The sequence below is a fragment of the Chenopodium album genome, chromosome 17, assembly GCF_948465745.1.
Source record: "Chenopodium album chromosome 17, dcCheAlbu1.1, whole genome shotgun sequence".
Lineage (NCBI taxonomy): Eukaryota > Viridiplantae > Streptophyta > Magnoliopsida > Caryophyllales > Amaranthaceae > Chenopodium > Chenopodium album.
The window spans coordinates 45,896,944-45,919,735 of record NC_137850.1 but is presented as its reverse complement, the minus strand read 5'-3'; the positions used below and the strand labels follow the sequence as shown (position 1 = coordinate 45,919,735).

The 22,792-nt window shown below is 31.9% G+C and overlaps 2 protein-coding genes across 7 annotated transcripts; both read left to right on the top strand.

Annotated features, from left to right (window-relative positions):
• Positions 1–12,788: 12,788 nt before the first annotated feature.
• LOC145588206 (putative indole-3-acetic acid-amido synthetase GH3.1) lies at positions 12,789–15,642 on the top strand. The gene is made up of 3 exons (XM_081644855.1): positions 12,789–13,254; positions 13,608–13,709; positions 13,878–15,642. The coding sequence occupies exons 1-3, from the start codon at positions 12,827–12,829 to the stop codon at positions 15,235–15,237; spliced, it is 1,890 nt and encodes a 629-aa protein (XP_081500981.1). The 5' UTR covers positions 12,789–12,826; the 3' UTR covers positions 15,238–15,642.
• A 635-nt stretch (positions 15,643–16,277) lies between these two features.
• Positions 16,278–21,976, top strand: LOC145588204 (glycerol-3-phosphate dehydrogenase [NAD(+)] 2, chloroplastic-like). 6 transcript variants are annotated; one of them, XR_014101556.1, is made up of 13 exons: positions 16,278–16,408; positions 16,622–16,742; positions 16,889–16,951; positions 17,037–17,102; positions 17,696–17,940; positions 18,110–18,184; positions 18,330–18,435; positions 18,751–18,797; positions 18,915–18,969; positions 19,083–19,254; positions 19,542–19,712; positions 19,982–20,211; positions 21,421–21,976. XR_014101556.1 is itself a non-coding variant. In XM_081644850.1 (13 exons), the coding sequence occupies exons 6-8, from the start codon at positions 18,146–18,148 to the stop codon at positions 18,772–18,774; spliced, it is 231 nt and encodes a 76-aa protein (XP_081500976.1). In that variant the 5' UTR covers positions 16,278–16,408; positions 16,622–16,742; positions 16,889–16,951; positions 17,037–17,102; positions 17,696–17,940; positions 18,110–18,145; the 3' UTR covers positions 18,775–18,797; positions 18,915–18,969; positions 19,083–19,254; positions 19,542–19,712; positions 19,982–20,211; positions 21,421–21,976. The 6 variants fall into 6 exon arrangements, 4 of the variants coding, with proteins under 4 accessions (XP_081500976.1, XP_081500977.1, XP_081500979.1 ...); XM_081644850.1 differs by having other exon boundaries at positions 18,110–18,246; XM_081644851.1 differs by having other exon boundaries at positions 18,110–18,246; positions 18,911–18,969.
• The last annotated feature ends 816 nt before the right edge of the window (positions 21,977–22,792 follow it).

Below are 22,792 nucleotides of genomic sequence, written 5' to 3'. Positions count from 1 at the left end.
GATGCAAACATACCTAAGATATTAAGTTGGAATGAAAATATTATCAATTTATAGCTTCTTATTATACATATATGGATTATTATAATTAATTCAAATCTTGGCTATGGATTTTCATTTTTATTTGTTCGTAATGCTATGGAGCATGTTCAGGTGTTGCATGTTTCCTCATCTTATCATTAAGAATCTTCCTCAAGCATTGTTCCTTGACTACAAATCTAGTCTAAACGTTCGACCTCCTCCTTACTCCAATTACAATACAGGTTTATGATAGAAATTATGTTAACATACTTCATATATTTTGTAAATGATATCTTGTAATATTATGTATTTTACGGTTGTATACTTGTATATACCTATATGTTGACGAGGATACTCCACCCGAATCCGATTTGACAAAAAAACATTAAAATAGGATTAACTGCCGTCTAAGTAGCTAGTTTAGTGGTGGCATAATGAAGGGCTGCGGAGAACAAAAGGAAGAGTTGACTAGAAAATGGGGAACCAAATGACCAATTATCACTCAGGAGGCGCATGTTAGTAAATTAAATACACCTTTATTTTGTTTTTAATAATTTGACTTAATTTCTACTCCCTATTTATGCATGACCTTAAATTAATTAGGATGGTTCCTAGATGATGGTGCGCATTTTTCATCAATATTTTTCACGTGCATGCTTGGCCGTACGAATTTTCCTGCATGAGAGATTGATGGAAGACTTTGACCATGAATTTTATGATCAACCAACATCTAATGATCATCATGATGAGGCGGCAGGATTGATTAAAGTATTACATACTCCCTCGATTTAAGTTTAATAATGCTCCCTACTCGGTATATTATAAATCAGATTTTGAAAAAATTAAGTTTTTGAACAACAATATAAACTGTACATGACTGGTGATTTTATCATAAATTCCTAATATAGATTAGAAAAGCTATATATTGTGAATTTTTATGATTTATATACTATTTAAAATCACTTTTAAAAATTAGATATTTAATTCTATACTTATAGTTAATCTTAAGAGATTGCGTACGTATAGATCAAAATCGCAATGAGATAATAAATGATCAAAGCTTATGATTTCACAACAAATTATGGATGTCTTTGATTTCGAAATGAGAGAGTACTAATGTACTAGTATTGACTTCAAGAAGAAAATCATAAAAATACAATCATTTGTTTATATAATTGCGTTGGTTATTTCCTCATTGTTTCCCCCTCATTGCAATACACGTTTGCTCCACTTGTGGGATTATGTTTTTTATATTTTTATAATTATTTTCATTTTAAGTGGGGATGTTGTTTTTTACCGACGAAAACCGCCAATTTTTCCATAATAATTATAATGTTTCTTATTTTTATCAAACATGAAAGAAGAAAAAGAGGATGACCGTGTTGAAATTTGAAAAAGACTTGGACTGTTTTGCTGTGGATTCACCAATAGTTATTGTTCCTTATTGTACACTTCATAAATGATCGGAAAAAGAAAGTGTGATTGGTATTAATTTGTGTGTGCTTAAATTCATAACTTTTATGATGATGTTCGTTGATTTTTGCTAGATAACTGGCTTTGCATGTGGATTGTGGCTAATATCCTTAGCATGTACTACTATGTGTACTGCAATATCATCTTCGATTGTATCATCATCATTTTCCTCGATCATGTCGAGTGTATCTTCTTGTTAATGGACCAATTCAACCAAAAGTATAAGCTGGTGGTAAATGTAGCATGGGCCCTATCATAACCAACGCTTAATATTCCACTTTAAAATAAGGGGTGGATGAGATTCGAACCCGTGACCTTTGTGTCACACACTCACGCTGGCTCAGTGGCTCTTGGTATCATGTTGAAAGACCCAACTCAACCAAAAACTTAAATTGATGGCTGAAGCCCATGATCGGTTTGCATACTCTATCACTTCTTACTCGTGATTAAGTCAATTATTCTGAAACGAAAGGAATAGCACATAATTAATTATTCACAAATAAAAAAAAAATCTTTGCAAGTATTGCTTGCTTACATCTTGGTTTTCTTTCTCCTTTTTTGTTACTACCTTTTATTGGCCTCGGTTTTAAGGTATGTTTATAGTAGTAGTAAAATGTAAATTTGAGCTCCCTCTGTTTTTTAAACACCTTTATACTTTCCATTAAACATTTTCCTTAATTATCTCCTAATTTTATTTTACTAACAAAATTGGCAAAGAAAACGTATTCTTTCTTACTTACTCTTAGAAACCTTATAACCACACATTGGCCATTTAAGGACTATAATGTACATACGTAGTAGAACACTTATAGTACAAATTTAACTTTCTCTTCCTTGGCCACTCGATCGAATAAAAATGAACACATATTTCATTACTTCTCATCTTTTCTTGCTTTTTATTAATGTTATTGTATTTATAAAAGATTAATAGAGAGAGAAATCGAGTAGAAACACACAACGTAAGATGACATTTAATTTAATTTAATTTTGGGAACCACCCTTTTTAAATATACAAAACAACCATTTTTACATTAAAACTCATCATAAGTTTAAATTATGTATCATCTTTGACTTTTTATTGTGAAAACTTAGAATCTTAAATAAATCATAGGATGAGGGGATATAATATTGTTTTACTTGGGGACACAAAATGTAATTAATTAAGAAAAATATATAATCTAAAATGTGGAGGCTTTTTCTTTATAATAGTATTGTATGCATTTGACTAACATGAATGACATAAAATACTTGCACAACCGCGCTTACTCACAAGAAAATACAATTCTAAATATTGAAAATACAAGAAAATAAAATGCTAATTGTGGAATATACAAATTACATGTCAACATGTGCCAAAGTACTACATTAGTGTACTTAAAACCCTAAACTACTAAAATGATTAATTAGGTATAGTAACCACAATTTGAGTTGCCTAACTTCCTTTTTTTTTTCTTTTTTTTTTTTTTAATATATATATCACCATTTAAATAGTTTACAACTACTTTAAAATGTGATTAGGTTGTAAGTGTACCTTTTTTATATATATATATTTTTTAATCTAATAATTCCTATGTACGTATTTTTATTAATAATATTGATCATAATACATACTGTGGCTTGAAGTATGTACTTCATATATATACATGATAAATAAAGATTTGTAATAATGGCAAAGATCGAATCACTGAAGTTGTTGGCAGCCATTGAAAATTGTACGCGGTACTATTATCCGAAATAATAACAATAACTCCAACATCTTTGCAATGCCATCATCACGTACCACGGTACTAGTTAGTGCAAGCCACAATGGTTGTTATAATGTTATTCATAATTGAATGGAAATTTGGAATAATAATTAAGTTTGTTCACTGATTAGATTGAATGACTTTCTTCTAATCATAATAACTTCTGATTTAAAGAGAGATATTTAATTTGTACTTAATATATATACGAAGTGCTTCATATATATCAATCACTACATTCCCTAATGATAAATTTAATGGTGAGGTTTAAGTTATACGGAATATATATAGTTATCTAACTATCTCGGGTGCTCGGGTGGTTTATTTCAAATTTAAAAGCCTTCCACTGTTATGTCAATCTTTATAACAAACATAAGTGCAATTTTTTAATCCTTATTAGGTTGTATAATTAAAATGAAAGTTCTATATTGTGTGAAGTTTTAATAAGGGGAAAATAAACTCCATATATAATTTTAAAAAAATGGAAAAAAAAAAATTATACGAAGTATAAAAGAAAGACAATTAACTTTGTGGAAGCTCATATTTGTCTCTTCGCTTTGCTAGCTATGGCCAATGGGACAACTTTTTACAGTGTTAAATTAAGTATTTATTTGTCGATAGTTTAACTTAATTATTTCTAAAAATGAATAATCTACAAATAAATCTAAACAATTAACATCATGTCAAACTAGGTACTACCTACTACGTATTTAAATTAATCTTCAAAGAAAGGATCAATATACAAATAAACAATGATGCAAAATTGCTACATGGCCGTAATAAAAAATTATATGTACAATATTGTTGATTGTATCATAATTATTAATATAATAATATAAGAAACTTTTCATAGTCTATTAATTATTCAATTAGCAAACAAACTAAGATACTTATTCTAGTCTAGATAAAAGTTGAAAAATTAAAACACAGTGTCAAGAAAGACACCAAATCTAGACAAAGAAAGTAACGTGAAGCGTGATGTATTATGGTTACGCATATATAGTAGTAATTAGCTTTAAATTGAAAATGACTTGTTGCCCATGCAACTAATCAAATGTCATCTTCATGCATCTCATTTGGACAAAAACTTCAATAAAGACACCTCTGTCCAGTCTTATACTTGGTCAAATCCAACCCAACACTCAGACACTAAGTACTATGCATCGAATAGTATAACAAACTACAATAGTATCCACGTTTGGCAATAACAGTACGTTGATCAAATATACTATTTTGTAGTGTCTGAAAAATGTCACGGTTTAATATTAGATTTTCATCAAATTAACATATTTTAATTGTACTCCGTACTACAATCAGGAGGTGAATATAGGTTAGATTAAAAAAACGCTTCAACTAATTGATTTTTAGGATAAAATTATAGTTGATTGTAAGTATTAAGCAAGTGTAATTAGGTCTAGACAATCATATGTAACTAGTACAGTGAATCTGGATGCTTGGATGGGTTTCAACTCGATTATTAGGGTAAAATTATTGTTGATTGCAAGTATTAAATAAGGGTGATTAGGTTTAGACAATTATGTAACTAGTGAATCTGGATGCTTTTAGATGGATTTAATTTCAACTTATCAATTTTTAGGGTTAAATTATAGTTTATTGTTAATTGTAAGTAAGGGTTAAGTCCAGATAATGTAATCAGTGAATCTGAACACTTAGACAGATAAAGTAAATAATATTAATATATTATAAAAAAAATAACTACCATAGTACTCAGTAGTGTTTTTTCACCGTGTATCGGGTTAGTACTTTAGTGGTCCATTAGCTGCTTAGCTTGAACGTGCAAAACTGCAAAAAAAAAAGTACATTGTATGTATCACTTTCTTATAATGGGGGTTGTTGCTGAGAAGTCATGATCTTAGAGGAAAATTTTCTCAAAAAATGCCAACAATGAATAAAAGTAGCAAAACATGACATTACTCTCTCAGCTCTTTTTTCCCTTCAATCTTATCTGTACAATCGTTTTCTGGTCCAAATATTTGAAGTTGATATAAATTTAAAGATCATTTTTGAAAGATCTCATCGTATATATACTACTATGCTAGTTGTTTGCAAATTAATTTCCACCTAAAAGATCAAAGTACAGATATTCGTATTAAATGTTACTATAGTACTACTATGAACTTTAGACTTGGATTATGTGCATGTGCATGCATGATCCATCACATATAGATGACTCTTTATTTGTCATTAGTCTTATAACTTATACTCTCCAAACTAATGGAATGTTATACGTTTTCCTATTTTTAAATGATATAAGCTAAGTTCAAGAAAAATTTAAACTGCACCTCAAAATATTAAAATGTTTTTTTTTATTTTATTTATTTTTATTTATATTAATGGGATAAACCAGATATATATTTACAAATTTATTCAATGACACGCATGGTCATCTTTGTATTCTTCTTGTTTAATATGTATACTCCATTCTCCATACCAAGTTTTAAAAGTTCAATAAAGTTTCGTTAATTTCTCACTTTAATATATTTTGTGTCTATGCTACAATTTCAACTAAGGGGCCATTAAGTCTATATCATCATAATTGCAAGATTGTGCAAGACTACCGGATACCTAAGTGTAAGAAATTTAAGTTACTAGAGAAGTAGAAACCAACATCATCGATAGAGAGATATAAACTTAGTACATAATTATGTACACATACTCCCCATCACACAATCACAGAATAAGATTGAAAAGTTCAATTATAAACCACTTTTGTACCACTTGTACTTACAAAACAACGAACCAAATCATATATGTAACTATATGATCATCCATCAATCAAAAAGACAGTATAAAGTGTTAGATAACAAATTTTCTTTTTCTTCAAATCTAACACAAAATAATGTGTGTGTGTAATTCCATCTCCACGCCAATCATATGAAAAGACGAGAATTATTCTCAAATGTGCAATATGCTCCTTGCAACTCATACCTTAATTGAAAGCATCAAAGGTCCTACCTTCATCATTGATCCATCCTACCAATTTAGAAATAAATACTATATATACATATATAATTACATAAATATAGGTTAATATCTACTTTCCTAAATGCATGACAGATATATAGACATATATAGTAGATAGAACTCAAAACTTTTTCTTTTATTATTGAGATTGGACATGCCAAAATTCACAAAAATGCATGTAATGTGTATTATTTTAGACCATGAACATGTACATACGTTTAACATGTAAATGCCACATATATTTATAAGATCATATACATAAAGGTGTATTTTAATCATCAAAATAATCCCATAAACTTTATATTAGTGGGTTTACATGCATATACTATATAGTTGGATATGTATATAAATAAAATTTAATAAGTGAAGCATAACACATGAGTATATAGTGGAAGAGGCCAATGATCGTCTACCATGGAGGAAGCATAAAGGACCCCTTTAATTTATTTCATAACTTTTTTCATATGATTGGGAGTATTAATTCTTTTCTACCACCTTATCTTTTAAAAAGGTGCATACAATATATTTCCACCACTAAATTATAATTGCAAGAATTCAAGATATTGAGTTTTCAAAAATGCCACGATTTGCCTCTCAACACCTCCTACATGTTTGTCCGGGTCGAGTAGTAGACTTTATAGTACTCGTATGTATGTATGTGGTTTGATGCCTAAACACAACAACAATTTCGACGTTACATAGCACATTAATAAGTATGCAACCGGTTGTTATGCTATGTCAAATCGGTCGATGCAATGATAGTTACATAATTTTTGGACTTGTTCGATATGTATATGTTGAAGATTGCATACATATATACTAGCTCGAGATGATCATGAAAAGAGTTTAACTTGAATTCTTTAACATACATAGCTATAAAAATGGTGAATATTGACTAAAATGGTGTATTTATTGAGGCACCAACTTGTTTGACTAACCTAACTAAACACTCTTTTTAGCTTGCTTGATTATCAACTATATACAAAGTATTTTAAATTGAACATCATAGCGATTTGCATACTAAATGTTCAATAACATATCTTTTAGCTTTACATGAATGGGTGGTATGGGTAAATAGCATATCTTTTAGCTCCAATTTAGTCAAAGGAATGTTGTTTTTCAATTATAGTACAATTTTTTATACTCATTTTATTCTAAAATGATCTTAGTTGACTTTACGATTTCCTAGATATATCTTTGAATCTTTGATGAACGTATTTCATAAGTCTGAACATTACAATTTCTTAGTAACCATGTCAAATAGTCTATAAAGAACGAAAATTACTAATTGTTACGTTAATACGACATGTTATAAGTTAATTGCAATCCCAATCCAACCTAGTTTATTTGTCAATACTATCTAGGATATTTTCTTCATGAAACTAAGATTAGGCAATATGGAAATTCAACAAACCATCATTTTCAATTGATGAAGATTTATAAATTAGAAAAGGGAGGTTTCGTTATTGGTCCCAATTCTCAAATTGCTATTAAAAATGAGCAATTTTGAAGAGATTCCTCTAATACTAACAACTCCGTACTATATTTAATCTCATTATCACTAGCACAATGACGTACGTACATGTATTATATGCACAAAAATAAAAATCATGTGAAGGCAATGTAAAGGAAGCTAAGATTTGTAGTAGTAACTACCCTAGATTAAGACTACTCTCAAACAAATAATATGTATGGGTAATAATGTACATGAAGTGGACTATATTCTATATTTATTAATCCGTGGTCCTTGCGTATTTATTTTTCAAATCTAAACTATATTATAAAATTTAATTAGTTAAGCTATGATTGTGACGGTTGATTAATTATATTAATCATAGTTAAGGAGTCGTTGTTTAGATTATACTAATAAAAATTAGATAATTTATGATTAAAATAAGTTAGTATCTTGGAGAATTGGAAGACGGTCAATATAACAATATGTACATGTACAACTATAATTGTGTCCTATTGTACGACCCCTAAAAGGAGGAAATGGCCATTGTTAGACAACTCATTTATATCTTTGGTGGCCTGCGAAATTGCTCTTAGATTGCCCTTGAAAGGGGTTCGAAATTCATGCTATGATGTTGGTTTGATTTTTTTATTTTAATTCCTTTTGGTGCTTATAATGCCGGTTGATTTTTATTTTTAGTGCGTAATTAGTAAAGGATTTTAGAGTACTCTACTTTTAAAATATTAATATTTTTGGGTGTAGAGAGAGCCATTCATAAGGAGAAATGATGTACACGAGATTTGATCTCAAGTATTGAGTACCACCCCTCAAGACTTTAACTAGCTAAGTTAATTGATCATTACTTTTAAAGTATTAATGTCATAGGAACTTATACATTATTCATTCTTCTTTCTTTTCTTCAATGTTGGACAATTAATCCCAACTCACATGTAACCGATTGATATAGCTAGGTTATCTGTAATGAAATTGTCCGAGAATCTTCATTATTGACGTGGACTTGAAAATTGACATTATCAATTGTCACTACAAGAATAACCTTTGGTTTGGGAATCCAAAGTATTGATACAATCAGTTTATATCTGTTTATTTGTAAGAATTATTATTATAATTACAAAAACCTACCCATATATTTATGTCCATACTATCCAACAAAAAGAAAAATCCATAGAAAAAAACATGAAAACATGCACAAATTTATAAAATAAAAATGGAATCAAATAATTGGCCCCAATCAGTGTTCAAACAAGATATTAGATATATAGATATAAATAGGGCACTTATAAATCATCAAGAAACATGATTGCATCATTTGCGTTACGACAAATGTTTATATTTTTGTCCCAAATTAAAGTCTTTCCGTATTTTTGAGGAATTAATTATATTAAATACTAAATATTTATATACTTGTCTTATCAAACATAAGAATCCTTTGTATAGCTTAGGGACAAGGGCTAACAACTTCTGATTAGAGCCAGAGAGCGACAAGCAGCTCAGACCTCTTTCTACAAGATACGGAACCAACTGTTTTTTGTTCTTCATTTTTAATTTTAACTGGTACACACCTTTATTTATACCATGGTTCTAAATTATACCTCCTCCTTCAAAATCACTAGAGTATGGAATAACTTTTGTTTGTAAGGTTTCACATAAAGATTAAGGAATCGTTTGCACGTGAAATATAGTGACGGAATCAGAAAATTAATCTAGAGTAACATAATTTAAGGGGACCAAGTAAAACATTTAACCTATTTAATTTCTAACTTATCTTCTTCGATTATATATTCAAAACATAGGGTGCAAGGTTTTTTGTCGTACGTTCATCCTCTATCTTTTGCCCTTATGTGAATAGACAAATCGAAAGCGATACATCAAAGAAAACAAATATAATTAGAAAAAAATGTTAAAATTGTGAGGGGAAAAAAAAGTTGAACTCAGTATTATAAGGTAGACAAAATAAATAGTAATCTATACGAGAAAGTAGGTCAAAAATGAAAAACAAAAGGAGATATTTTGAAATAAATTAATAAAGGGAGTAATTTATATTATTCCATACATATAAAATATGCAGTAAGTTATAAATGGTTGAAATTTGCTAGACTCAACCTTTATTTCTTGTTGTTACATCTTACATATTGAGTATTTCTTCTTGTTACAAGTATTTTGGTAGGGCGATTATTACACATTATTTCTAACAAGGCTATGAAAAGAAACATAAAAGTATTAATTAAGTATTTTTTTAGGATCCAAAAGTATTCTAGCATATTATTTTAAGAATAACACTTTTTTTTTCCATTATTACTAAATAAATACTTTGACAAATTAAGGACAAAAAAAGGTGGCATGCTTTGCCTTTTAGAATTAAATAAATATACAAGTACTATTTGAAAGATATGTACTACGTATTACTCCCTCCATTCCTTAATTTTTGGCCCATTGTAAAAATATAGGTCAAATTTTTAAAACTTTGACCATGAATTCTCGTTAATCTATAAGTGATAATATATTCATGTGGGATCTAATTAGAATTGTCTCATTGTATAGTTTATTAATATCAAATTTTTATAATTTTTACGCATATAAAAAATAGAGATATATGATTTGAAAACGTATCTTGGATACCGTGAAAAGTCAATAGGACAAAAAATAAGGGATAGAGGGACTACATAGTAATTTCCATGAACACTTGAAAGTGATAATATAAATATTCATTTATGTATGTACCACGTAGCATTTATTTATAAACAAAAGAAAACGTAATATGCTTATCTTTGTCTCATCTGGTTGCAGCAATCCAACAGCACTACCTCAGTCCACTACAGCACCTAATACTTCAATACCAGTACATAGTTTTCAAAGATTATAAAAGATAATTTAAAAAATTGATCATAATATAAAACATGCTAACGTTGGATTATTAAGCTTGTTTGTCCCATCAAACTGATCAATCAATTAACTAATTATAGTTTAAGACGTGCTCCTGTTTACTAAAACTTGTACAGTATACATCAATCGTCTTGTTAGTACTTTTTATAACTTATCTTATACGAAGTATGCAGTATGTAGCTAATATTAGTTTATATGGAACTAAGGGTTAATCGCGTTGTTGTGAACTTGTGATTTACATTATCTTCATAGAAAAGGTGATATGAACTTTATGGAGTTTGTTCACGTGCATTTTAATATCTAAGTTAGTAAAAAAATTTAAGGTGCTAAATATTACGGCACATGTAATAATTATAGGTGTGTTAATTAAATTTGAATGTTACGGAGTACTATTATGATCAAGATTATCATCCATTATATATTTACTTCGATTAACTATGCTAAGTAATTAATAATGGAACAATCTAGGTAAATAATAATGCTAACACTCATCATTATGAAAATTGTATAAAAAAAATCTTTATTATGCATCAAATTCTAAATGAGTAAAAGACTTACAAAGTTCATTTTGATCTCCTACAAAGAATTTTCTTCTGTTATAAAAACACAAAATTATTTAACCCTTTTTTGGAGGGGACTAGCAAACTAACAACTTGCTATTATAATTATTATGAGTGGTGCCAAATTGTTAGGCCAGTATCTAGGCCACTAACTAGTTCTACGGAGTGCTATAAATAGTAGGTACTACGTGTATTCATATGAAAAAATTGCAATATTAGTAAAGGTTTTTTACCATGTTAGTACGAGTATTAGAAAAAAAAGTTCGTTTAAAATTAAAATAAACAAAAATTTTAGTCCACTTAATAAGAAACCGACCAAAATTTTGAACTTTGACAATATTTTTATAAAAAAATACGGAGTAGAACTAAATTATCCTCCGTATCATTTTTCATTTCATAGAACATTTCTCTCACAAATTTTTTTTGATGTAGGAGTTTATTAGTAAGGGGGGAAAAGGTTTAGACGTAACTTGCTATACTCCCATAAAAAGATTAAAAGGTTGATTATTTAATGTAAACTATCATTATATTACACAAAATATAAATACCTTATTATAAGTTCCAAACCAATCGAAAGGCAACAAATCCTTCATAATACTACTTTAACATTTGACAAACAAATAGTGGAACCTAAGTACTAAAACGACATTATGTCCAAATGAACTTATAAAAGGACCTATTTGCTTCATATTTTAACCGATTTGCTTTGATATTTCAAATGATAAAATAATGTAAAGTTTTGGCTGATAAACTTTAAAAATTAATATTTGATCTACACTTAAAACTCAATTTTATTTTCGTTACAATTTATTAAACACATGAACTATCTAGGCCAACCAAAATCGAAACAATGACTTGAAATTAAATTTTATTTCCGAAAATCTCTCCGTCCCTTTATTAAATGCCTGTTTTCTTAATTGGATGTCTCAAAATTAAGTGTCTATTTCATATTTGTTTCATGTATAATTATCTACATAGATAACCAAAATCAAGTATAATTTAGTTACCTCATTAATCATCCAACAAAAAAAAAAAAAAAAAAAAAAAAAAAAAACTAAACCGATAACCCGAAACTCTCCAATAAAATTCTCCCCCCCCATACCATGTTGTCTCATCAAACATGTATCACCACACGTGAGGGGTACACCTATTATTATTATTATTATTATTATTATTATTAATAATGATGATAATAACAACTCTTTTTCAGTTTCTCTCTTTCTTTCGTAAACTACAGTTGAATTTGCTGAGTTCTCCCGTCTTCCCGTCTTTATCTCCGTCCAACACCTGCACCCTCAAACCAGCCGTGCGCTTCGGTGACGCGTTTTATTTATTTTCATTTCTCTTTTTTCTTTATTTAATAAAACAAAATTTACAGGCTGTACTATGCTGACATGGCAGTCACCTAACCCCACATGCTCACCTCCTCTTGACTACTTCCACGTGTCCGGGCCCCCACTTTGTCCCCCTTTTCACCCTACACTCTCGCTTTCCTCGACCCCTCTATTGCTCCTCTCACCTTCCTTCTCACCTCCCTTTTGTCCCTCCTTTTTTCTCTCTCCTACGTGGCATCTTACGTGTCCATATAACAATATTTTTTTCCCTATATATACCTTCATTTCTCTTCCCTCCTCTCCTCAACCAAAAATAAATTCTCCTCTTCCTTTTTTTATACTAACTAATAATAACGTATGCACAAAAATCTCTCCATTTATTTTAACTTCTCCTTTGTAAATCTTAACCTCTACAAAAACACCTTTTACAAATTCAAACAATTGCATCTTTTAGCTAATACCAAAATGGCTGTTGATTCTGTTTTGTCTTCCCCTCTCGGCCCGCCCGTTTGCGAAAAGGACGCCAAGGCTCTTCAGTTCATTGAGGATATGACTCGAAACGCCGATATCATACAAGAGAAGGTGTTGGGTGAGATCCTCACCCGTAACGCTAACACCGAGTATCTTAAGCGTTTTAAGCTCAATGGTGCTAATGACAGGGAGACTTTTAAGGCTAAACTCCCTATGGTTACTTATGAGGATCTTCAACCTGAAATTCAACGTATCGCCAATGGCGATCGTTCCCCTATCCTTTCTGCTCACCCCATCTCCGAGTTCCTCACTAGGTATATTTTATTTCACTCCCACCACGTACATACGTACACTTTTATTTTTGACATAATAATGTGACCACATACATCAGCTAAAATGTGACTTGTGTTAATGTACAACTACTATGTTACACACTTACACATTTTGATTTAGTCAATTTGGGGTTAGGTCATAATTTGTAACATCTTAGCGGTATATAACATGTAGGTAATTCAATAAAAAATAGTTATTATATGTGTTTAAGACACTAAGACACGTTAATAATAATTATGACTTTTTTACGTTTTCCATTTGACGTATATTAAAAAGATGTGAATATGTGATTAATTGAAGAGTGAACTAAATATATTAGTAATTTATTTTGCAGTTCTGGCACATCAGCTGGAGAAAGGAAATTGATGCCAACAATCAAGGAAGAATTAGATCGCCGTCAACTACTCTACAGCCTTCTAATGCCTGTCATGAATCTGTAAGTTACCATTAATTGTTTCTCAAGATATATACTTATTTTTTTATCATATAATTAAATTTTGACTTCAATACTTTGGTATTTGTACCTAATAATTTATGTTGCAATCATATTAATATTATTGGGATCGCAAAAACTGACTCAACTATAATTCCACGCACGTGACAGGTATGTGCCAGGACTTGACAAAGGAAAAGGACTTTACTTCTTATTTGTGAAATCGGAGACCAAGACTCCAGGCGGGCTTTTGGCCCGACCCGTTCTCACTAGCTACTACAAGAGTGAGCATTTCAAGACCCGTCCTTACGACCCGTATATGGTGTATACTAGCCCGAATGAGGCGATTCTATGCTCGGATTCTTACCAGAGCATGTACTCTCAGATGTTGTGTGGAATGTACGAGCGCAAGTCTGTTCTACGTCTAGGGGCGGTATTTGCCTCGGGTCTACTCCGGGCCATCCGCTTCCTCCAGCTCAACTGGAGGCAGCTGGCTGAGGATATCCGGGACGGGAGCCTTAATTCAAAGGTTACCGACCTGGGTATCCGATCAGCAATGGGTTGGGTTATGAAGCCCGACCCGGAGTTGGCGGATTTTATTGTCGCGGAGTGTGAGAAGGATCAATGGGAAGGGATCATCACCCGAATATGGCCCAATACGAAGTACCTTGATGTGATAGTTACCGGGGCAATGGCCCAGTATATTCCCACTTTGGATTTTTACAGTGGTGGTTTACCGTGTGCATGTACTATGTATGCGTCATCCGAATGTTACTTTGGGTTAAACTTAAACCCTATGTGTAAACCATCCGAGGTTTCCTACACCATCATGCCTAACATGGCCTACTTCGAGTTCCTCCCACTCGACTCGGCCCGTGACTCCGACCCACAACTCGTTGACCTAGTCGATGTCGAGGTGGGAAAAGAGTATGAGCTTGTGATCACCACATACGCCGGTCTGTACCGCTACAGAGTAGGTGACATCCTCAGAGTCACCGGCTTCCACAACTCGGCCCCTCAGTTCCATTTCGTAAGACGTAAGAACGTACTCCTAAGCATTGACGCGGACAAAACAGACGAGTCCGAGTTACAAAGAGCAGTAGACAGTGCCACACAACTACTCAAAGACTACAACACAAGTGTAGTAGAGTACACGAGTTACGCTGACACAACAACCATCCCAGGTCACTACGTGATCTACTGGGAGTTACTAGTAAAAGACTCGGGGAATTCGCCCCCGAGTCATGTACTAAACGAATGTTGCCTATCGATGGAGGAGTCTCTTAACTCGGTGTACCGACAAGGCCGAGTTGCGGATAACTCAATAGGGGCGTTGGAAATACGGGTTGTTAAAAGTGGTACGTTTGAGGAACTTATGGACTATGCAATCTCACGTGGTGCGTCAATAAATCAGTACAAAGTGCCAAGATGTGTGAATTTTACACCAATTATGGAGTTACTTGACTCACGAGTTGTATCGGCGCATTTTAGCCCGAGATTACCTCATTGGACTCCAGAGCGCCGTAGGTGAATAATGCACTTTCAAGCAAAAATAGATCTTAGGATTTTTTTTTCCCTTTTTTTTTTTTTTTTAACTTCTGCTTCCCTTTTGTTTTCTGGACAGTTTTTTTTACCTCTTTTTTTTGGGGTAATTAACCTTTTGGGTGGGTAATTAGTTTGGTTTAGGGAGCTTGGGAAGTTTGTGGTAAAAAAAACGTGTAAGCTTTGTTAAATTAACCTTCTCTTTTGGTAAAAAAAAAAGGAGTGTTGTTGGCCTTTAGAAAAGGCTTTGTAATCTAAAGTAATTTTCTTGTTTGCCTTTTGGACAATCAGTATCTAATTCTAACTTGCTTTAATGTTCCATTTGTTTTTGCTTTTTTCCTTGTACATACATTGTATTTGATAGCAGTTTTACTGTTGAGTATCATGTGGCATTGAAAAACAATTACCAAGTAAGTTTAGTGAAAATGGTGGAAAACCCACAAATTCGGCGTTGATCATCATCATCTACTTGTGCTTAAAATTGAATGGCTAAGGGTTTCATTTTAAAGCATTTACGCGTGTAATTGTAATGATTGACTTGTGAGATGTACTAATATTTAGGGTCTTTATCCTTACAAATTTATAAGAGAAATAAAATACTCCGTATTATTGAGGGGTGAAGTGGTGGTGAAGATGTGCATTTGTCATATTAATTTTTAAGTATGTAAATAGGTTAGGAAAACACTTTGTTTTCTAGGAGGGAATCTCAGATCTGATAAGTCAAACAAATTGTCCCTAACAATAATGTTTTTTTCCCCCTAACCTCCATACATTGATACACGAGCTCAGGAGAATCTAGCTCAAATGAAAATGACAACAAATATTTATAAAGCTGAATATAACAAATAGGAAAAATCCATATGGCTGATATGGGATTAAAGGGGATATAAACAATTATATTAAAGCCTATTTAAGAAGAATCTATCTATATAACTATTAAAAGTGAGAACTTGGCAAGTTGAAAACTCCTTAGTAATAGTGTGATGACAATTTTGCCCCTCAAAAAGTACAATTACTATTTTGCCCTTATTAAGCTAGCTGGTGATCTGTTCCCCACCATTTCTCTCTGCCAAAATGCTTAGCTGGTGTTTTGTTACATGTTGATTACTTTTCCTCTCTCTCCTCAGTCTTTACCTCAGATTTCAATCTCTTTCCTCAAGGTGAGTTCTTTGATTTTCTCTTAATTAACGAATTGTAATTCTTGTAAAATTTTGATATGTTTCAATAATTTTTGCTTTTGATTTTCTGCTCGATTTTGCTTTTGTTAAATTCGTTGTTTCTTCCAATTTTCATTTTCGATTTTCATGTTTGAATATTGATTTCGCTGAATTGTAGCTACGTGACTTTCTTATCTTTTTTCTCCATTGAAGCAGCTTTCGAGCCTTTTCCGTTACTCCATTAAAGCAAATTCTGAGCTTTCCCCTTCACTTAAGCAGCTTACAAGGTCTATTAAAAAAAAAAAAAAAAAAAAAAAAAAAAAAAGCAGCTTACAAGGTAATGTGATTTTGATTTTCAATCATCAATTTTCCATTTTAAAATCGGATTTACTCTTTGTGAATTATTATCAGATTTACTTCGATCTAATTTTGAGAAAAAAATGGAAACCAATTTTATTAATTTTTGTGGGTTGAATATTTTAGGGTTCAATCTGATCGAAAATTAATGTCGAGATCTCTTGATCGATTTGCTCACTTGCATTCTGGGTATGTCAAATTCTGATTTTATATACTCCATTGAAGCATACTCTCAGTTTCCCAAGCGGCTAATGTTCTTTCTCCTCCATTGAAGCAAATTCAGAGGTGATTTTAATTGCGGTTTTTGGCCTTTCTCTCCTCCAGTGAAACAAATTCAGAGGTAATATTTTCTTTTTTTTTGTAATTAATCATCGAATATCAATTTTAAAATTTAGGTTTGGATTGTTTCAAATTGATTCTAAATTTTGTTGATTTTATTTTTATTGGATTTGGAGCTGGTTATGTTGGTTGGATCGGGAATTTGATCTTGAAATTATTGGGTTTTATGTTTTCGGGTTTGATGATTTGAGAGTTTTTGGTGAAATGTGGCTTTTGATTTTCGCATTTTCTTTTGATTGATTGGTTTATACTCGGTTATTTGGGTTATACTGTTGAATTATGTATAGTCAATTTGGGGTTTTCGCTTCTGTTTTCATTGTTTAAAATTGATTCTAATTGATTGAATTTGGAGCTGGTTAAATTGTTTGGATCGGAATTTGATCTTGAGATTATTAGTTTTTGTGTTTTAGGATCTGATGTTTTGGGAGTTTCTGATGAAAATGTGGTTTTTGATCTTTTCGTTTGCATATGAATGATTTACTCTCGATTTTTTTGGGTTATAATGTTGAATTCTGCGTTTTTATTGTTTGTTTTTAGTTGAAATTGGAGAGCTTTGAATTTGGTAATTGGCTTGAGTTTTGTTTTTATGGACAGATTTCTGGGCAATATAAGGCAGCTGCAAATATGTCCTCTACATCCATGCACCCATGCTAATTCACCCCTCAAGTTCAGGAAACCTGAACCTTTTAGCAGTACGGAAGACCCTTATCACTCTCGGTCTTTTGTGGAAGGCCATCTCCATCTCTCTTGAGTTGAGGTAGCCTACAAATAACTTTTCGACATTACTCACATTGGAGCAGCGTCTGGGTTTTCACTGCTCCATTGAAGTATCTTCTGAGGTAAGTACAAATTATGTAAAAAATTATACTACGTATATGTGGTTGATTCTTGTCAACTACGTTCTTTTGTTTGGTCTCACTTGCAATCTATGCTGTAATTCCTTTTTAACTTATTATATTTTTTTTTGAATAGTTTTTAACTTATAATTTAGTATTGCCTTATTAATAGGTAGTGGTGCTTGGAGGTGGCTCATTTGGTACAGCTATGGCCACTCATGTTGCAAATAGAAAAGCAGAAATGGAAGTCAGTATGCTCATGCGTGATCCTCATGTTTGTCAATCTTTTAATAAAAACCATCTCAATTGGTAAAGCCTTGGCTTGATTCGCTCAAAGACTTGGCTCTCCACGGGAGTATTTTGTATTTAACCTTTTCATGGTTTCATTGCAGTAAATACTTTCCAAATCATAAGCTACCAGAAAATCTTATTGCCACAACTGATGCCAAATCTGCTCTGCAAGGTGCTGATTTCTGCCTTCATGCTGTGCCAGTGCAGGTTTCTAATCTTATATCCATTAGTTTGTTATTTCTTAGTAAACTTGTATGCCGCGTGCAGTTGTGTTTGATTGAAGAGTGATAATGCATGGTTTTATTTCTGCTCTGCACATGTGGCCTAATCGGCTTTTGTGTTTCAATCATACAAGTTCCAATACGGGAAACTAGGAAAGCATTAATGAAATATAAATCAACCACCAAAGTTGATCAGTAAAAATCCAAGTTTTTGAAAAAAAAATCATTTATGATTCTGATGCTTGACTTAGTAGTATTGAGCCTTAGTATTGAGCGTTTAGTCATCTACCTGGGTTTTCAGGGAGTCGCATTGCGCAGTTCTTGAAGAACGGTCTCTTTGCTGTTAAGGTACTTTCCTCTTTCGAATTTTTTGGTTTTATTATTGGATATTTGAATTGATATAGATTTTTTGTTTTAGAATTATGAAATTAATATCCGGGTTTGAATTTTTTTTGGGGAAGATAGAAAGGTCCAGCACATTTATTGGATCAATGGAACAGTGCAAATTTCTTGAATAAATGTATGAAATTAACTAATATTATTATACTATATGATTAAAATACCAATAATTTTCCCTCATTTCTCTATTAATTCCAATAACTAATGTATTGATTTTGATTTTGTTTAATTTAGTAGGAAATTATTACTATATTTGGAAGATTTCAATCGGTTTCCCAATCAGATTGTCTGATTGGAGGAAGAAGAAAGGATTAGCAAGATGTCTGGTTATGCGGGTGTTGTTGTTTCTGATCCTTTGCTTCATAGTCAGTTTACTCAGGTTGAACTTCGTAGCCTCAAATCCAAAGTAATTACCCTTTAAACCCTCTTTATTGCAATTTCTGGGTTTTGTTTATGTTTTGGTCATTGCAAATTAGATGGTGCACAATATTGTATTGGTATAGTTCTTGATTTGAGTATTATTTCATAATTATTAATTTGTTACCACTGTTCGAATTTAGTTGTCACTTTACTAATCCAAATTGCTACTGAGGGCGAACATTAAGTCCGGATGGAGAGAGTAGTTATTAAACAAAATGATGTAGAAGATGATTAATGGGTGTTTTTTTGTTTTGTTTTGCCTTCTGGTTATAGTATACTTCGTTCAAGAATAACAATGGTAAGGTTACCATTGGAGACATGCCACCAGTTTTGGCAAAGTTAAAAGCATTTAATTAGTCTTTCAAAGAAGAGGATATTAAGGATATTTTGATTGAGTCAGCCTCAGATATAAATCAAGTGGTCGAGTTCGAGGATTTCTTGAAGGTAATGACTTGGTGAATCTCTTTTTCTTAATCTATCTGTGTTGTTTATTTGTATGATTTGTGTATTAAAGCTTTAAGAACTAAGAAGTAGATTTTATTGTTGAAAATGATGAGCTCAAGTTATAATTAATTATCATCTGTTTTTTTTGCTATAATTAATGTCTTATCTGTATGTAGAAGTTACAACTTGCTTTATGACATTGGAAGTTATAATGTAGTAGTATGTATAAGCATAAGTAACATGTAGGTCAATTTTATTGGCATTGGCAGGTTCATCTAAGCTTCCAAGTTCGAGCCTCAGCTCAGGTTGGTGGTACAAAGGACTCCTCTGCCTTTCTCGATCAAGGCCTCAACAACTACCCTACTTCATACAATCAGTCAATTCGAGAAGGGATGTTATGTTCATCACATCAACACTTACCTTGGTGATGACCATTTTGGGTGGTCTTGCAGCTTTGGTGGCTGTTTAGACCCAGCTGAAAGAAGTGTCTTTGTAAGTGGTAGGTGCTCTTTCTCTGTCTTTAAAGATTTCATTTTGCTTGGATTGTTAGATGTATAGTTTTCATAAGGTTATTATTGTGTTAAGTTAGTATAAAGTCTGCCATTGTTAAGATTTGATTGTAAAAGATTGAAATACTGTCACATATGCAGTATTGGTGCTCCATTTCTTTGTCTTTAGAGATTTCATTCTCATTATGCTTGGATTGCTAGATGTATAATTTTCATTAGGGTGTAATTGTATAGTAATGGGCCCTGATTCATAAAGTCTGAAGCGCATTTCTGATTATGGTTTGAGGTTTTGTCCTATTGGTTGCCTGTTCAATATTTTGTTCTGATGTAGATAATAGAACTAGGAATTAATAATAACTGGTTTCTTGGTCTTTTACTTTTTGTTGGATCCCAAGTTAATTGAAATTATATGTTTTACATCTTTTTTGGGCCGGAGGTATTTCCTGATCAATTGCTCTGTACTGCTGTATTTGGCCCATATTGTGTACACAGTTGCTTTATCAGTTGTAAATAGAAAGATTATGCAAGAATATTTGAGGTAGAAGGCTTTTAGTTTCATATTATGAATCTGCCTTGGACGTAAGAAAAGATGTGATAGGAAGTGGAACTAAAAATTTTTACATTTAATTGTGCCTAAGCCTTGTTCTCCATTCAATGTTCCGAATATCTTTTGCCAATTCAAAAGACACAAAAGGTTCACTATACCTGTGATTTTGACCATTTTCAAAGTCTGTGTGTGTGTGTGTGTGTGTGTGTGTGTGTGTGTGTGTGTGGCAGATGAGCTGGTTGATATGTAGATCAATCCCTTTTTAGAAATCATGATAGTTGGAAAGAAATGAAATGAAATATTCCATTGTGTTTAAGTTAAACATGTACCTGGTTTAGATTTATGTTTTCTGTTTCTTTTCTATTTCTTGGGTTTTGAATCCTCTCTGCCTCAATGCGTGTTATGTGTCGAGGAAGCTAAATTTTTTGTTCAAAAGTGCTGAACATGAATGAAAGGGTTGCTTATGCTCTTGATCAAGACTTATGTAATTGGCACATAAATGCTTGTGGATTTTGACTAGAAGTCGTTCCTGCAAAAGTTCAAACATATGTGCAGAGCTCTTATTAATATACGGAATATTATGATTGTTCAGTGTATGATAGATCTGTTTTGACACGTTGGTTTGATGTGTGCTAACTTCCCATATTTTCAGTGACGATGATGATGATGAAGATGAAACTGAAGCTCTTTTAGCGGAGCTTGAACAAATAAAGAAGGAAAGGGCTAAGAGAAAATGTGAGAGTGTGACTATAAAGCCTTGAAGTAATTTTGACTTGGGAGGATTTGAAGCTGGTTCCTTTTGAGTTTATGAATACTGTAGCGATAAAGTATCAGACTCCAACCTCTTGTTTCCTAGAGATATAACATGTGAGGACTGATTACAAATGAAATGATAATCCGTTCTCGTATGCTTTTTTTGTGAATTTTGAGTTTAGGATATAGATGCAACATAGAGGAATGTAAAAAGGAAGAGGTTGCTATTAGTCTGTTAACATGAGTACTATTCCATTTGTTGTGAGTGATCCCATGATTCCCAATTTCCCACCTATATCTAATTTAGATCAAATCTTCAATTAATGCTACTTGGTTAAGTAGAATATTTTTCTCTGTATGGGCACTTAGTCTAAAGCTTGTGTTTAATTTCCAATTAAAACAATGTAATATCCTTTAAATTTCTAGATGACAAGAAGCTTTTATGTTAACAAGTAGGAACTTATGTTCAAATTTATTTGGAGAGAACTTAAAACATTTATATATAATCTATAATTTGTACAATATTATACAAAAATTTACAAATTCATAACTATCTAATTACAACTTCTAAAAAAAAAAATTACAATTTCTAAAATTAATTACAAATGAAAATAATTTTTTTAAAAAAATCATCAAATATGGGAATGGGCAAAAAAGTGATCCTTTGAAATCTAATTATAAAATAAACTTGGGTTTTTCTAAACTATGCTTCCTAAGTTGTTGAATTTCTAAGTTATACTCATGCTTTTTCAAAGTTATAAATTGTGCCTTCACCTCTCCTCACGATATTTTATCAACAATACCCTTTGACATCCATATCAGTTAACGAAAGTTAAGTTATTTCATCAAAAATGGTGTCGTGGCGTTATTAATTTGACATGTGTCTCGTTCTAATTAGTTTAACACTTAAAAAAAAATTAAAAATCAGAAAATAAAATAATAAAAAAAGATTATTGTTAACGGCAAATACAAAAATTTGAACAAAATCAATTCATTATTAACAAGCCATTCGGCATCTACATATATCAACAAAATTGCAGCATCAGTATTAACCGAACAATGTGATGAGTTACTCGGTCAGGGGTTACTCATGGGATTCAGATAGGGGTTACTCGAGAGGTTCACTTGGTTAAGGGTTACTTGAGGGATTACTCGAATTACTCGATCAAGGGTTACTCGGTCATGGGTTACTCGAGTTGCTCGATCAGGGGTTACTCAAGTTACTAGGTAAGGGGTCATTTAGGGGGTTTGGTCAGTGGTTACTTGAGTAA

Excerpts from the sequence above, each read along its gene's own strand:
- LOC145588206 (XM_081644855.1), top strand. The coding sequence starts at position 12,827 with ATGCACAAAAATCTCTCCATTTATTTTAACTTCTCCTTTGTAAATCTT. Across the intron at positions 13,255-13,607 it reads ATCTCCGAGTTCCTCACTAG|TTCTGGCACATCAGCTGGAG; the intron begins GTATATTTTATT and ends TTTATTTTGCAG. Across the intron at positions 13,710-13,877 it reads CTAATGCCTGTCATGAATCT|GTATGTGCCAGGACTTGACA; the intron begins GTAAGTTACCAT and ends CGCACGTGACAG.
- LOC145588204 (XM_081644853.1), top strand. The coding sequence starts at position 18,146 with ATGGCCACTCATGTTGCAAATAGAAAAGCAGAAATGGAAGTCAGTATG. Across the intron at positions 18,247-18,329 it reads AATAAAAACCATCTCAATTG|TAAATACTTTCCAAATCATA; the intron begins GTAAAGCCTTGG and ends GTTTCATTGCAG. Across the intron at positions 18,436-18,750 it reads TTCATGCTGTGCCAGTGCAG|GGAGTCGCATTGCGCAGTTC; the intron begins GTTTCTAATCTT and ends CTGGGTTTTCAG.